Source organism: Homarus americanus, unplaced genomic scaffold, assembly GCF_018991925.1.
Source record: "Homarus americanus isolate GMGI-L3 unplaced genomic scaffold, GMGI_Hamer_2.0 scaffold57980, whole genome shotgun sequence".
NCBI classification, from domain to species: domain Eukaryota; kingdom Metazoa; phylum Arthropoda; class Malacostraca; order Decapoda; family Nephropidae; genus Homarus; species Homarus americanus.
Window position 1 is genome coordinate 507837 of NW_024716703.1, and position 15561 is coordinate 523397.

The 15561-nt window shown below is 42.8% G+C and overlaps 1 protein-coding gene across 8 annotated transcripts in view; it reads left to right on the forward strand.

Moving 5' to 3' along the window:
- The window catches only part of LOC121858212 (formin-binding protein 1-like), a 155620-nt gene that overhangs the window by 120437 nt on the left and 19622 nt on the right, over positions 1 to 15561 (forward strand). For 6 of the 8 annotated variants that reach the window (XM_042354443.1, XM_042354440.1, XM_042354444.1 and 3 more), the window contains 7 exons: positions 7172 to 7221; positions 8610 to 8757; positions 9152 to 9256; positions 10040 to 10192; positions 10570 to 10755; positions 12114 to 12320; positions 15006 to 15047. In XM_042354443.1, the coding sequence (XP_042210377.1) occupies positions 7172 to 7221; positions 8610 to 8757; positions 9152 to 9256; positions 10040 to 10192; positions 10570 to 10755; positions 12114 to 12320; positions 15006 to 15047 (891 nt within the window). The remainder of the gene's footprint in view (positions 1 to 7171; positions 7222 to 8609; positions 8758 to 9151; positions 9257 to 10039; positions 10193 to 10569; positions 10756 to 12113; positions 12321 to 15005; positions 15048 to 15561) is intronic. The other 2 variants (XM_042354445.1, XM_042354446.1) reach the window with 1 other exon arrangement.

Consider the following 15561-nt stretch of genomic DNA (forward strand, 5'->3'; position numbering starts at 1 on the left):
GAGGGGTGTGTGTGTGTGTGTGTGTGTGTGTATTTTATTTCTCCATGTTACCTGAGACTTAATTAACTGGATCAACTTGAAGATTTTATTTATTTTTTACTCTTCATAGTGATTAATTTTATTAATAGCCCATTCTGCTATTGGTCGAGTAATAGCTCTCTCTCTCTCTCTCTCCTGTTAACCCTGAATAATAAATTTTGCTGCTGGCTACTGTAGTGGTGGTAGGATGTAGGGCGCCACCTCCCTGAGGGTTAAGGTGGGAGGGCAGCTGAGGGTTGCTGGGGTTGAAGAAGACTGTGGTGTGTGTCTATGAGTTCGGTGAACCAAAAAAATTACCTTCTTTGGGTGAGTGTGGTTGTTTATGAATTATACGTTGATTCGGTTCAGACTGTCGTAATGTTGTCAAGGCAGGATTAAAAAAATGTCAAAACTAAGGCTGGTTAGGTTAGGTTGAGCTTTGTGTAGTCCGGAGGGGGGTTGGTTGGGGAAGGAGTGAGTGGCTTTAGTGGTCAGCTGATGCGTGAGTTGGTTTCACGTTAATACCACCGTCGGCACACTCACCACACGGCCCCTCACAGCCACCCAAGGTCTTGTTTTCTTCATCACCGTCTTGGAATTTAACACACGTCTTCTTCACCTGAGTCCAGTACACCTCTTAATTTAACCCTTGGAGTCCTGGAGGGTTAAATCACCGTCCCTTGTGGTTAAATCACCACCTCAGTGGATTAAATCACTGTCCTCAGTGGCCAAATCACTGTCCTCAGTGGTTAAAACATCATCCACAAAGTTTAAACACAGAACCACAACAATAAAAGCAAAAAAAAAAAATACAAAAATAAGGTGATTGTAAATAATGATAGTCACTACATCAACACGAAGTACTCTGAAGGATAGTAAACGTACAAATTCATCAATACACTATACTCTACAACACTACACTATCATTCACGTCCAGGAGATCGTCAACACCTTTACTGCGTCTTAGTGTGTAGAGGAGGTTATCATGAGATTAAAATATACAGTGAATGTGCAGACCGATCCTAGTGGCGTGTGGGAGTGGAGTTTTTGTTTGGTGTAATCAGTTGGTAATAAGTATCTTCAGGTGTGACAGGTGCTCATAGACTTTACCTGTGTTTTGATCTTGGTGGTGAGGAGGTGTATAGCGATGCCCTGTTTGAAGGTCTTAGTGTAAACTTTGTTTTGGGCTATATGAGGGGCAAGAGTTTGGTTCACTGGCCCTCACCCACACACACACCCCAACACCGATGCCCTGTTTGAAGGTTCAGTGTAGGCTTTATTATCTTGGGCTATATGAGGGTGAGTATTTGTTACTGGCTCACCACACACAACCTGCTCAGTATTCCCCATTGTCCTGTCCAGTGTGTCCCAGCACCCCCACCACCTCACTTCCTGCCTTCCCTTGTACCCCATCTCCATAGAGTGTAAGATCTTTATGTGTGTGTGTGTAATAATAATAATAATAATAAACAGTTATTAATAGAGCAGCCGGTGGCTGAAAATATACAGACTTACATTTGATTTAGACATAATGATATAATATGCATTGAATACCATTTACAGGGCTGTACAGTACATAAATCAGAGCGTGTGTGTGTGTGTACATCATATCTGACTATCTGGGAGCCTTACAATGTCCTCTTCATCCCCTATCCTCACCTCCCCACCCTCTCCTTCCCGAAATCTATATTCTCCTCGTTTCTCCTGTCCTCCGCCCCACAAGAAGCTCGTGAAGGAACAACTTGAGGTGGTCACTAGTGGCAGCAGCAGGATATAGGGCGCCAGGGAAGCCTCAACTATCACAGGGGTACTCAGCGCCCATCACAGAAACACACACACAAGGTCAAGATTAAGACTGTGAGGAATAAGAGACACAGAGGAGGACGTATGGGAGGAGACGACCCTGGGTGTGAGGAACATACCAGGCTGCGAGAGGGCCGTGTCTGATGATGGTGTTTCGAGATAAAAGAGAGCAGAGGATGGGAGAAGGTCTACACGTCACTGTTGAGCCACATCAGATAAGACGAGGTGCAGGGCGATAAGAGAGGCGGACGTTAGGTTAAGTTAACGGTCTAGGTTGGGTCAGGTCAGGTTAGGTAACAGGTTAGGTTAGGTTAGGTTAAACAGTTGTAAAGAGCTACATACCTCATCAGACGAGGAGGACAACACACACACACACACACACACACACACACACACACACACACACGGGACTAATTTCTGTGAATGGAAGACCAAAGTCTGCACTACCGCACCCGGGGGGTGATGAAATGAAAAGAAACGATGTGACCTTCAGGTATAAGAGACATAGCGGTAGAGACAAGAAGGACAGAGTTAAGAGATGAGAGGCCAAGAGGTGAGAGGCCAAGAGGTTGGTAGAGTAAAGGTCCCAAGAGGTTAGAAGATAGCGGAAGGAAGGAAGGTAGGGAGGAGGAGAGGGGTGTTGTGTTATGTTACAGGAATGGTGGAGGAGTGTAGATGGCAGTGGTGGTGGTGGAGGGAGCGTGGGATGGGTTATGGTGGTGGTGTTGGTGACAGATCCTGGATCATTTTGCAAGGGATGAAGGAGGTGGTGGTGGTGATGGAGAGCCATGCCTTTCAGGAAAGCAACTAGTGGGAGGAGAGAGGAGGGGGTGGGGGATGATACAGGAACCGGAGGAGAAAATGTGGCAGTGGTGGAGGACACATAGAGAAAGTGAGAGTTTATCATACCAGACAGGTGATAGCCAGTAGAGTGAGGGGGTGGAGGTGATAGCCAGGTAGAGGAGAGGGTGGGAAGAGTGAGGACAGCTATGTAGAGGAGAGAGGGTGGAGGTGATGTACAGGAGAGTGTGAGAGGGTGGAGATAGAGGACAGGTGGGAGGGTGGGATTAGATGGAGGGAGAGAGATTGGAGGAGAAGCTAGTAGATGAGAGGTGAAGGGTAATAGCCAGGTAGAGTGACAGAGATAGGAGGGAGAAGCAGGTAGAGTGAAGAGGGGTGGAGGTGATAGCAGGTAGAGGGAGAGGTGGAGGGTGTGAGAAGCAGGTAAAGAAGTTGGAGGTGGGAAGGTAGAGGGAGAGGTGGAGGAGATAGCCAGGTAGAAATTGAGAGTTGGAGGGGTGAAGCCAGGTAGAGGGAGAGGGGGAGGGTAGAAGCCAAGTAGAGAGAGAGTTGGAGACGATAGCCAGGTAGATTAGAGTTGGAGGAGTGATAGCTAGGTAGATTGAGAGGGTGGAGGTGAAGCCAGGTAAGGAGAGAATTGGAGGGATAGCTGTAAATTTAGGTTGGAGGGTGATAGCTGTAGAGTGAGAGGGTGGAGGTGTGAAAATGTAGGAATGGGAGTGGTGGAGGTAGAGGACAGGAGAGTGAGGTGAAGTAGAGGTGGGAGTTGGAGGAGGACAGGGGAGTGAGGTGGAGGGTAGAGGGGTTGGAGGGGTGATAGCTAGGTAGAGTGAAGGGGTGGAGGATAGCCAGAGTGAGAGGGTGGAGTAGCAGGTAGAGGAGAGGGTGGAGGATGATAGCTGGTAGAGGAGGGGGTGAGAAGCAGGTAGAGTGAGAGTTGGAGGCAGTACCAGATGGACAGGTAGGGTAGAAATTAGAGGGAGATGTTGGAGGGTACAGAGGTGGAGGATGAGGCCAGGTAGAGTGAGGGTGGAGGGATAGCCAGGTAGAGTGAGGTGGAGGGGTGATGAGCCAGGTAGAGTGAGAGATTGGAGGCAGATGGACAGGTGAATGAGAAAGGTAGAGGGAGATGTGGGAGGTGAACAGTAGAGGGAGATTGGAGGGGCGATAGCTGGGTGAAAAACCAGAGTGAGGGGGAGGGTACAGTAATGATGGGGTGGGTAGGACAGATGGAGGGTGAGGAGTGGAAATAGAGAGTTGGAGGTGACAGAGGGAGAGGTGGAGGTGTGAAAATGGCCAAGGAGGCAGAGTTAGGGGTGGAGGTGAGCAGCTAGAGAGAGGTGGAGGTGACAGCTAGAGGAGAGGTGGAGGATAAGCAGGTAGAGAGGGGGTGGAGGGTGATAGCAAGGTAGAGTGAGAGTTGGAGGTGATAGCAGGTAGAGTGAGAGATTGGAGGAGAATAAGAGGTAGGAGAGGCGATAGCCAGGGGGGAGGTGATAGCCAGGTAGAGTGAGGAGGGGAGGGGCACAAAGGTAGAGTGAGAGGTGGAGAGGAGAAGCAGAGTGAGAGGTGGAGGTGGAAGGAGGAGAGGTAAGATAAGCCAGGTAGAGTGAGAGGTAGGAGGGGATGGACAGGTAGAGAGGTTGGAGGTGATAGCAATTAGAGGGAGAGGTGGAGAAGGAGGATGAGCTGGGAGGAGAAGCAGGTTGAGGGGTGGAGGTGATAGCTAAGATTGAGAGTGGGAGAGTTGGAGTAGATAGAAAGGAGAGGGGTGGAGAGGTGATAGCTAGGTAGAGTGAGGTGGAGGAGAACAAAGTGAGGGGTGGAGGGTGATAGCTAGGTAAGTGAGGGTGGAGGGTGATAGCCAGGCAGGAGAGTGGAGGGTGATAGCCAGGTAGAAGAGAGAGGGTGGAGGGTGATGAAGCCAGGTAAGAGAGAGGGTGGAGGGATGATAGCCAGAAAAGGGTGGAGGGGTGATAGCCAGGTAGAGTGAGAGGGTGGAGGGGTGATAGCCAGGTAGAGTGAGGGGGGGGGGGAATGCCACGCCCCTGGGAGTAGTAATCACTGTGGTAGATAGTGTCGCCAGCTGCCGTACAGGGGGAGACACCAGACCTCACAGCGCTACTGATGCTGTACACTAGATGGTGTATTGGGGCTTAAGGTTAGGTTAGGTTAGGTTACTGGAGGTTAGGTTAGGTTACTGGAGGTTAGGTTAGGTTACTGGAGGTTAGGTTAGGCTACTGGAGGTTAGGTTAGGCTACTGGAGGTTAGATTAAGTCCTCACCACCCTGGCCCAAACCAAACTACCCATGGCCCAAGCGTCCAGCATTCCAATTGGCCACCTTACAAGTTGCGGCATTACAAAGTTAATTCCTCTCTCATTATGGTGTCAGTCAGTCGCCAGCCGTCACTAGCAGATAAGATAAATGCTTGATGATGATGATGATGATGATGATGATGATGATGATGATGATGGTGGTGGTGGTCATTAAGTTCGTGAGAGCAGGCAGTCATTACCAGATGTGGGTATCCGCTACTCCTGATGGCAGAGGAGGAGGGCTGGGGGTGTGTATAGAGGCGTGTTTTTTTAAGAGAAAGGAGGGTGAAAAAAGATTAGAGGTGGTAAGGAAGTTATAGTTCAGAAATTGAAGAAATTTAGGGGGAGGTAAGAGAGGGCGGGCCGAACGCCGAGGCGGTTATGGGTGTATTTAGACCATGGTTGTGGGTGTAGGGTGTAAGGGTGAGACACTGGCTGACTTACGGGTATACTGTAGCAAAAGGTGATACACTATTTTTTTTTCATTTCCCGTTTTGGTTTTCCACTTAGTACATTCCATATTAGTTCATGATTTTGGTATTTGTTGACAGTTTGCAAGTGTGTGTGTGTGTGTGTGTGTGTGTGTGTGTGTGTGTGTGTGTGTGTGTGGTGTGTGTGTGCGTATTACCGTTAACCACGCCCGTGATATATATGACAAGGAGGGGGTACGTAGCTGTCAGAGGGGGACAAGACCTAGTGACTGAGATCCGCTTCGTGGTACTCAAACGACTGAAATCCAATTCATGATGACCCTTTGGGTTGTTCAAGTACAATTGGTCCTGTCGGCGAGGATGGTGGTAGTGTGGTGTAAAGTGGTGGTGGTGGTAGTGTGGTGTGGTGAGGATGGTGGGTAGTGTGGTGTGGGTGGGGTGGTGGTGTGTGGTGTGGGTGAGGGTGGTGGTACTGGTGGGTGAGGGTGGTGGTATGTGGTGTGGTAGTGTGGTGTGGGTGAGGGTGGTGGTAGTGTGGTGTGGGTGAGGGTGGTGGTAGTGGGGTGAGGGTGGTGGTAGTGGGGTGAGGGTGGTGGTAGTGTGGTGTGAGTGAGACGGAGTTAGATTCCAGTTATATTAAATTGGTCATTAATATTTAAAGTTAATGGTTTCTGGCGTGACTATCATTATTAGGAGTTTGTACTGTAGTGATGTTTGAGGAAATAACATCGCTGAGGTGATGGGTGAAGGCTGAGGCTAGCAGGTCGGGTCCCGTGTGTGTGGAGGAGACGAAGACTGCTGAGTCACTGACTGAGGGATGCTGTAATATCGTCACCTGACTCTCTTCCACACTAGTGCTCGTGGGGATGAGTCGACGGAACCTGGCACTCTTTTTCCTCCATTGAGTCCTCGCTTCTCTTAACACTTGTTATCTCTACCAGTAACGGAGTCTGGTGTGGTGTGGTAGAGGAAGGTGCTGGGTGATTCCTGGCTGAAAGTAGCCGAGCCGAGGAACGTCACTGAGGCACGCGCTGCCCCGCCGGATGTGAAACTTGATTACAGTGGAGTAATGCCACACCACACCACACCACACCACACCACACCACACCACACCACACCACACCACCAATATAATGTACATGTAATTTATTTGAGCTGGATAACAGGAAGGCGACGCCATCTCAAAAATGTGCCTGTGATATTCTTTACGACATATGAACCCACAATGTACGCGGTGGTGTCAGCTTGTGGACACGGAAACTACAGACACCACAGATCTTTGTTTATTTCCTGTTTATATCCGGTAATAGTGACGTGTTGTGGCTTCATCCTCACTATCCAACCTTCCTGCCCTCCCCCCACACGTCTCCAGGACTCACTTCACCCGGGTCTTGCCCTTGAGTTAGACGATCATAATTATTATTTTCTTCTGTGTTGGACCAAGTAACTGTAAACTCCCTTCCTTTCTTTCTTCCTCCATACCTCCCTTTCTCTCCCTATCTCCCTCTCCCTTCAGGAAGTTATGAATCCCGGATAGGGTGTGGTGGTGGTGTGGTGCGGTGTGGTGCAAGTGTTGATGCTGGAGGCTGGCTGACACCACTTTCCCCATGGATTAACAGGTTTTCTCTCCACAAGTTAACTAGACCTTTACACGAGAGAGAGTATGTGTGTGTGTGTGTGTGTGTGTGTGTGTGTGTGTGTGTGTGTGTGTGTGTGTGTGTGTACGTACAGATTTACATGTTAGAAGCTGGTGAATGCGTGTATCAGTTTACTAACGTCGTGTTTTTTTGTGTTATTACAGAAGACTTGTCAAGACCTACCTGCCGAAGAAGAAGAGTGCGAAGACCTACAGTAAGTTTAAAGCTCCAGGACGTTTATGTGGGGGGTGCTGGCCAATGGGGTGTTTGGTCACATGAGCCTCCTCTCCCCCTCTCCTCCTCAGTCTTCTTCTTCTTCACACGAGACCACAAGGCATGGCGACCATTAGGAGAGAAACCAATTAAGACTTACCTGGGACCAATTAAGACTTACCTGGGACCATTTGACCAACTACAGACACTGTTCGTTCACGCGCCTCACTCTTAACCATTTTCCCCATGTGTCTACAGTACTAATTATTATTATAGATACAAGATAAATAGCCAAGCAGATTAATGGCCTCCTAGTATGTTGTGTCTAGTAGTTGAGTCACACACACACACACACACACACACACACACACACATGGTCTGTTTTGTGGGTTTTAAAAGTATATGAGAAACCGGAAGTAGGAGAAAGGTGTGTGTGTGTGTGTGTGTGTGTGTGTGTGTGTGTGTGTGTGTGTGTGTGTGTGTGTGTGTGTGTGTGTTACGTAACGCAGATTTTCATCAATAATCATAATGCTACAAACACATTGATTATGATGCCTTGTTTAAAGCAAACTTAGAACCTAAAGGTAGACACCAAGACAAGCGTTCCTAGTTGGTCAGTGGGCGAGAGAGACAGTGGGTGAGAGAGACAGTGGGCGGTATGTGAGGCGCCACCGAGACTAGAGAGAGTTATACATGATCAATTCTCAGCGCCGACCAGTGTAGTTGCTGTCGCCGCTCACCGAATCCTGTCTAAACGCTGTCTGCACCGTCCATCAGTTCCCCAATACACTCCTCAAAGTATAAATATATATTCGGTATTTTTTATATACATCGAAGACAAAGTTTTCATAATTTTTTTTTTATTTTTATTAGTTTCATTTAACCTTACTGCAAGTATTAGGTTTACAGTGTGTGGTACAGTATGTAATGAAATGACAATAAGCGGTGTGGTAGAGTGGGTCCCCAGTCTCTGGCGACAGACGGCGGAAGTCTAATAAATGTCTCGTAATTTTCTTCTCATTGCATTGTAATTGTCAAGGGTGAAATTTATTTAAGTGGTTGGCTATTAACGAGTGTATATGTTGCCTGAAATGTGTATACCAATGTTTACACTTTACAGAATACCGGACGTTACTTAAAGAAAAAATGCTTTACCAAGGAACTAAGATGAAAATTTTGACTTATTTATTCAACACTTGGTAAATCCCCCAACTAATGCCTTCACTATTGTGTTTTCCTTCACTACTCCAGACAGTAAAACATGTACAGTACAGGTATAATACAGTAATTAACAACAAGTAGATGGGTGTGATTGGCTTGTGGAATGTTATTAGTACCTGTAGTTGAAATGTATTTTGTTTATGTCTTATGCAAGTGTGTGTTTGTCAGGTTCACCAGTGTAAAGGCGTTTCGTGATGCAGTGAGTGAAACAGCGGATTTAGCGGGTCAACATGAGGTCATCTCTGAAACACTCACCGCTGTCGTGCTCGCGGAGATCACCACACTCGTTAAGGAATTTAAGGAGGATAGGAAAAAGGTAGGTTATGGTCTCAAAAAGTACAGTATGGTAATGATTTACATGTTGGATCATATCTTGTGGAGGGATTAAGGAGTTTTCATAAACCTGTTGTAAAACTGTAGTGAAGGGAATGAATATTACAGTACCTGAATATGAGTAAGGTAAGAACAGGAGAGACCAAGTACAGTAATATATAATTTTTGAGTGATTAAGAATGTTATGGCAAATAAAGAAGGTTGTGCTTTCCTGTACAGTACTAATGAAGATTTTTCTTAGTCCATTGATTATTGTTCACATATATTTCGTCGTTCATCATAATTCAGTATATTATTTTACCAGCCTGTAAACATGTTAAGTAATTCATAATTTACTTTAAATTAATATGTTGTAATAATTTTGTTGTTGTTAACAGCACTTAACAGATGGTAGCCGGGTACAGCAGCAGTTAAATCATTCACTACAACAGCTAGAGAAGGCAAAGAAAAACTATGAAAAAGCTTTCAGAGAAGCGGAGAAGGTGAGAGAGATTTATGTGTTGGAACAGTTTAATTTACCTTTTATTAAAGGAAAATAATTATAGAGTCAAGTGATAAGTATTAGAGGGAACAACACTGTGCAGTTATTTGTTATTATTTAACTCTTCCTTTTACTGTATATAAGAAGGTAGCTTCCTTGAGTCAGTGAACTATAGTGTGAGAAGCAACAAATTGCTTAAGTTCCAAACTTGTATCTTCTTGTGAGATGTAAATTATAAGTCTGCTTCTTCCCCCCAATTTTTAATGTTCGTCATCACTGTTTTTGAAGTCTCCTGTCCATGTTGTCATCACTGTCCTGTCCATGTTGTCATCACTGTTTTTGAAGTCTCCTGTCCATGTTGTGCCATACAAGTACTGTTCTTCATGTAAAAAAAATCTCACTGGGGTATGGTAGATCAGTGTCTTTAAGGTGAGGCAGAGGAGAGAAATGACTAATGATATCTTCTGAACTTCTTAGTCTCTGAAAGATTCTCATTAGGTTGTTGTATGGAAGATACCATATACATACAGTACAGTACAGTACTTAAATATCATTAATAGATATATGGAAGGCAGGGAAAGAATCCTTATTCTTCTCCCTTCACTTTGTTGTCTTGGGGATCCTACCGGTAAGTGTTTTTGATTTTATATGAAGAAATTGGGATTTTTATTGTGTGTGTGTGTGGGGGGATGTGACACAGAGGGGTAGGGAGAAATACTGCCTTATAAAACACTGTATGGGTTGATTGTGTTGCCATGTATCACTCTCAATCACTCTTCCTCAGGCACAAGATAACTACCTAAAAGCAGACGCTGACCTCCACCTGTCTCGGGCAGAGGTGGAGAAGCAGCGTATGAATGCCAGCATCAAGAGTCAACAGTGTGAGGACAGCAAGAATGAATATGCAAATCAATTACAGAAAACAAATCAGTTGCAAGTAAGTTATATAATGTTGCAAATGTTTTTTATATAAGGTTGTATATATTGTACAGTACTGTATTTATAAACAATCGATCATTGTTCTAAGTTCATTGGCTCACTCTATCAATACTTGAGGTAATTTGGGGTGAAAAGAAGAATGGAGGAGGAACGTTCTGGGACTTATCTATGAGAAAGTATAACGTCTGATTAACTTACAGGTTTTAATGAATACAACTTGTACATTAAACAGATGCTAACTGTTCTTTTTATTATTAACTGTTCGTCAAAAGTATGGACAATTTTCTATGCACTGAATTATAAGAGAAGAATTAGCAAGATTTTGTTTAACTCTTTGTGACCCATTCTGTAATCATCTTTATGTTATCTTTGCAGGGTGACCATTACAACACAGTTATGCCCAGTATCTTCCAAGGTCTTCAAGATTTAGATGAAAAGAGAATCAATAACTTCAAGAATTTGCTAAAAAAAAGTGTGGAAATTGAACGCTCGGTCTTCCCTATTATAAACAAATGCCTCGATGGAATTGTATCTGCTGCAGATTCTATAGATGAAAAATGTGTAAGTTATGTTCCTTTAATCAGCCTTTCCTGTCAGGTTCTTAAATCTTAATGCTATTTCTTACAGCCTCTCTGGCTCTCCTCCCCTCCACATGTAAGCTTATACACGTTGTTAATGCCCATGAGAAAAAACAGGATATTTTAAGTAGAGGTGTTTGCAGTAGGGTGGTAGAGAGAGAGTGAGTTGAGGCCACAGCACTGGAATTTGCTGATCTGGTAAATGAGAACAAGATGCCGTCTGGTGCCTCCCTCTACTATGGGGGGCAGAAAATGCTTTGTAGCCATACAGGGAACACCTACTTGTATACCTCTTCTTAGACCTGTAACACGTAAGTCCGTTTCCGAAACATTGGTGCATATATGATATCCCACCATTGTATTATTGTTTCATTATGCTTAGAAATGTGCTTAATATCCCACTGTAGTTATATTATTGTGTTAAGGAATGTTATATCAAAATGATGTTTACTTACTTTGTAATAATTGTTGTCGACAGTTTTTTGACCGAATTATATTCTTCATGTCCACCGTGACGGGTGTCCTTATCCTGTGATTGTCTTAGGGGTGATAACACATCTCTTGACCCATTGGGTTGGTCTTATCCATTCTCTTCACATGTCCAAACCATCTCAGCCTGGCTCTATGTATGACTTCACCAATATTCTCAATACCCAGCTGGCCTCTTAGCTCTGAACAAGGCCTCCTGTCTTCCAGTGTCACATTACACATCCATCTCGCCCTTCTCATTTTAGCTCGTTCAAGCCAGCTTTTGTCATTGTCTTTAATTGCTCACACCAGGCAATACATTCTTGTGAAAGGTAGGTCCTCTTGCCATTTAATAAAGGCAGCAACACCATAAACTTCCTTTAGCCACTTCTTACTCTTGCAACCGAGCAGGTTCCAGCACCCCTACTGGCACTGATCATGTCACCCAGGTCACAGACTCTTCAACACAGTCCAGAGACATATCCCCAGCCTTGCTGTGGGTGCATGATCACCTGCACATACAGAACACTTTAACTCAGCATCATCCTAGGCTGCTCCTGTCCCATTCATAATCATCATTCAGAAGTGATTAGAGTACTTTCTCCATGCATCATTGATTTCCTCATTATGAACAACCTCATAACCATTTTCATTTCTCATACACTGCTCACCATGCAACTGCATTCTTCAACATATCCACAAATGTGTCCTGTTCATGCTTTTTAGCCTTGTAAACCTTTCCTCTGGCCCAACGTTTGGCCTCCTGGTACTTTACTACTCTGTAACAAAGGTTGAATGAGTAACTAAAAAGTATCATTCAAAATTTTTCTCCTCAGGCATTTGGTGTAAATTGTTTTAACCGTCTCTTTCCAGGACTCTCAAGTTGTCATAGAACGGTACAAATCAGGCTTCACTCCTCCTGGTGACATTCCCTTCGACGACCTCAGTACACCAAGACAAAACGGTGACACAACTCCAACCGTCCACCCACCACTCCGACAGGATACCATTAAAGGCACAATATCAGCTTCTAAGCTAAAAAAACGTGGTGGCATATTTGGTATTTTTGGCTCAAATAAGGTAAGCCCATTTTGATAAAAAACTAAAGATAAAAATTAATTGGTTTGGGAAGAGTAATTAAAGTCATATTTTAGATATACATTCAAGACTGATGTAACCAAGTAGATAATGAAATCTGTTTAGGTTTAGAGTGAAACCTTCATATAACAGACTTCTCTATCCATATAAACCATTAGATGAGGGTTTCACATCTAATGGACCCTCGACATAACAGACTTCCATCTCCATACAGTTCTTTAGATGGAGGTGTCCTCTCTAACTGACCCTGGATATAATGGCTTTCCCCCTCCATGTAGTCCGTTACATAGAGGTTTCACTGTATTTACACTGTGTCTGCTGAGAAGTACTATTTTAGTATTTTGTGCACAGTTTATTTATATTAACCAGGACCCACTAAATCATTATTAGCTAGATTATCCACGCAACCCTTTACTTGGTGATGGGCGCCAGCCTCTACCCAGAGCTTCTTGATTGATAACTTCTGAGTCCTGGTTCATAAATTTGGTATTTTTTGGGCTGTAAGCTTTGGCTATTTATTTTAATTGTCTTTTACTTGGTTATTTTTTATAGTCTTTCTGATTTAAACTGAGACATAGCTACAGAGAATGGCGTAAGATTGACATTCGGTGATTTTTATTTTTTTTTAATATATTGGATAATCTAGGCTCTGATTGGTTTGGTCATGGCTAATATGCAAACAGATCTTGGTCATTTATGCAATCATACATATATATACCACAACACTGCATAAAGTACAGGTACAATAGTCAGTTAGTCAGCCAAGTTGGGTCTATACTGCCAGTCTTATGTATACTTGAGGAGATAGACAAACTCACCCCCACACAAAACATAACACAGCATTAGTTTTTTCTTTACACCCTGACAATATTAATTTGGTTATCAAAGATGAATTCCTAAGTTTAATGTGATTATTGAGAGTTTCTATGGGGGCAGATGGTATAAGAAGTAGAATTAACTGGTAACTGGAGTGATGTGGGCTGGTGTATGGTTAGTTAAGCCTGGTTACCTTAAATTTTAAAATATCTTGAAAATTTGCGAAGGTCGGTCAAACTCAAAAGTCTTAGCATGATCGTAATGTTTCCTTCACATAGTATGCTGAGTACACTAACTGTATTATTCTCATAGACTATTAATGAGTTTTCTGTAACAAAATATACAGGTACTATATGTATTTATAATAGTAATGATAAAGAATTCACACATAGTTTAATGATAATAGAAGACTGCAAGTATCTGTCCACAAAATGTATCATAATGTAGTTCATCAGCCACTATTTCTACGTCGAGGCCATTTAAAAAAAGCTGCTGTAATGTAAAAAGTGAGAGAAGGACACTTGATAAACTTAAAACGGTGTCGCAATTCTTCATTACACAGATGTTGGACTTTTAAATGGCAGGAATAGCTACTTTTTTTTATGTCTAGGAGTTAAGGATGAATCAGCTGTAGGGATTCTTAAGGTGTGTCCTATGTGATACTGGGCTGGAATTGTCAAAACAGTGATATAAAAGAAAGTTAGTTTGGCAGGAGTTTGTGTGCATTGAATATAACAACTAAGTACAGTACATTTAAGGTACAATAAGGTGAGATAAATTACCCGGTATATAAAACTTGATTCAATTTAGCTGTTAATGTGTCAGGAAATGTAGGTGATATGTTTTAGAGGCCAGGGATTGAATTAGTGGAGATGCAGATAAGACTTGTTGATAGTTAAGGGTATAATGCAAAATTGGTAGACATATTGAAGAATTGTGTAACTATATGAATCTTCCTTATTTATTTTGTTAATCCTTAGTGCAAAAAAAAGATGAAAAGATGTTGTGTGAGGCTTTATTCATTTGTTACATTTACGAGATAGCAGTGAAGTTATGGCTAATAGAGCAGACTAAGATCAGATACAGTAGTGAGTATGATAGCTTATGGTAGCTTACATCTTGACACACTGTAGCAACACTGTATTGTCCAGAATGTCGTCACTTGCTGTACAAGTCTGGGGTAGTCATTGAATAACACTTAGTAGACCTTTCCAATCCAATTATTCATGTATTTAAACTTTATACATACATACACACTTCTGCACACTGACACACTTACACACACACACACACACACACACTTATGCACACTTACACACACACACACACACACACACTCTTATGCACACTTACACACACACACACACCACTTGTGATCTCTTGCATATTTTCCCTCATTACTAACTTAAAAGGCCTGAAATTTACCCAGAAATCATATATTATGTATATCCATAAATGCTCTGGAATTTTATCTTCTTATGCAGTAAAGCAGTGGGGTCTGAAGGCTGTTATTCCCCAGTTTAATCTAGCTTATAAATCCATATATAATTCTTAAAGGAGTCTATCTTGTCTGCCAGCACTCTTATTAGTCATCCTCTTCAGCACAATGTATATATATATATATTCACCAATTTTAAGTAATAAATGCTGCAATGGTATAATTTCACTGAGCAGGTACTGTACACTGTAGTATCAATTGGCCCCTGCTAAAGAAAAAATCACTCGAGATCCTTTTTTGTACAGTACTTGAATATTCCCCCAGTGTTAATATCTTGTTCAGTAAAATCATTATAGCAGGGGGCTGGCGAGTAGTACATTCTAAATATTGATACGAGTCTGCTCTTTTTGCAGATTGATGCCATATGTAACCTATTAAAGCTTCACAAGATTCTGGTATTACTACATCTCTAGTTCACATTCACTCACTCACATTGCTTTTTTTTTATCAATATTAAGACACTCCATTTTGTTGCCAACATTGGTATTGGTTTTTTTTTTTTTTTGTGGTTTCTTTGCATGAGATTTTGTGTAATGATGCCATTATTATTTTTTTTTATTAGTGTTTAAGTAGCTCCGAGTAAATAGTTTCCCTAAATATATATATATAATAAAGCTGTAAATGCTGTCTGCTTATTGGTTTCAACAAAAAATACATAAATTATCCACATAAACAGAGAATGCTGCAACGCAATTTTTTTTTCATACATCCAAAGAGTTTTTACAGAATGCTGCACTGTACATTTCAATCCCCCTCCAGTTTCAAATAACCTCTAGGGTGTTATGCAAATAAGAATTTTTTGGTGTGCACACTGGAATGATGAATGCTGTTTATGCAGTGTTACATTCATGCTGAAATAATTTCTTGCTGTTACATGAGTGCAAACTGTAATATATTGATGAGTAGCTC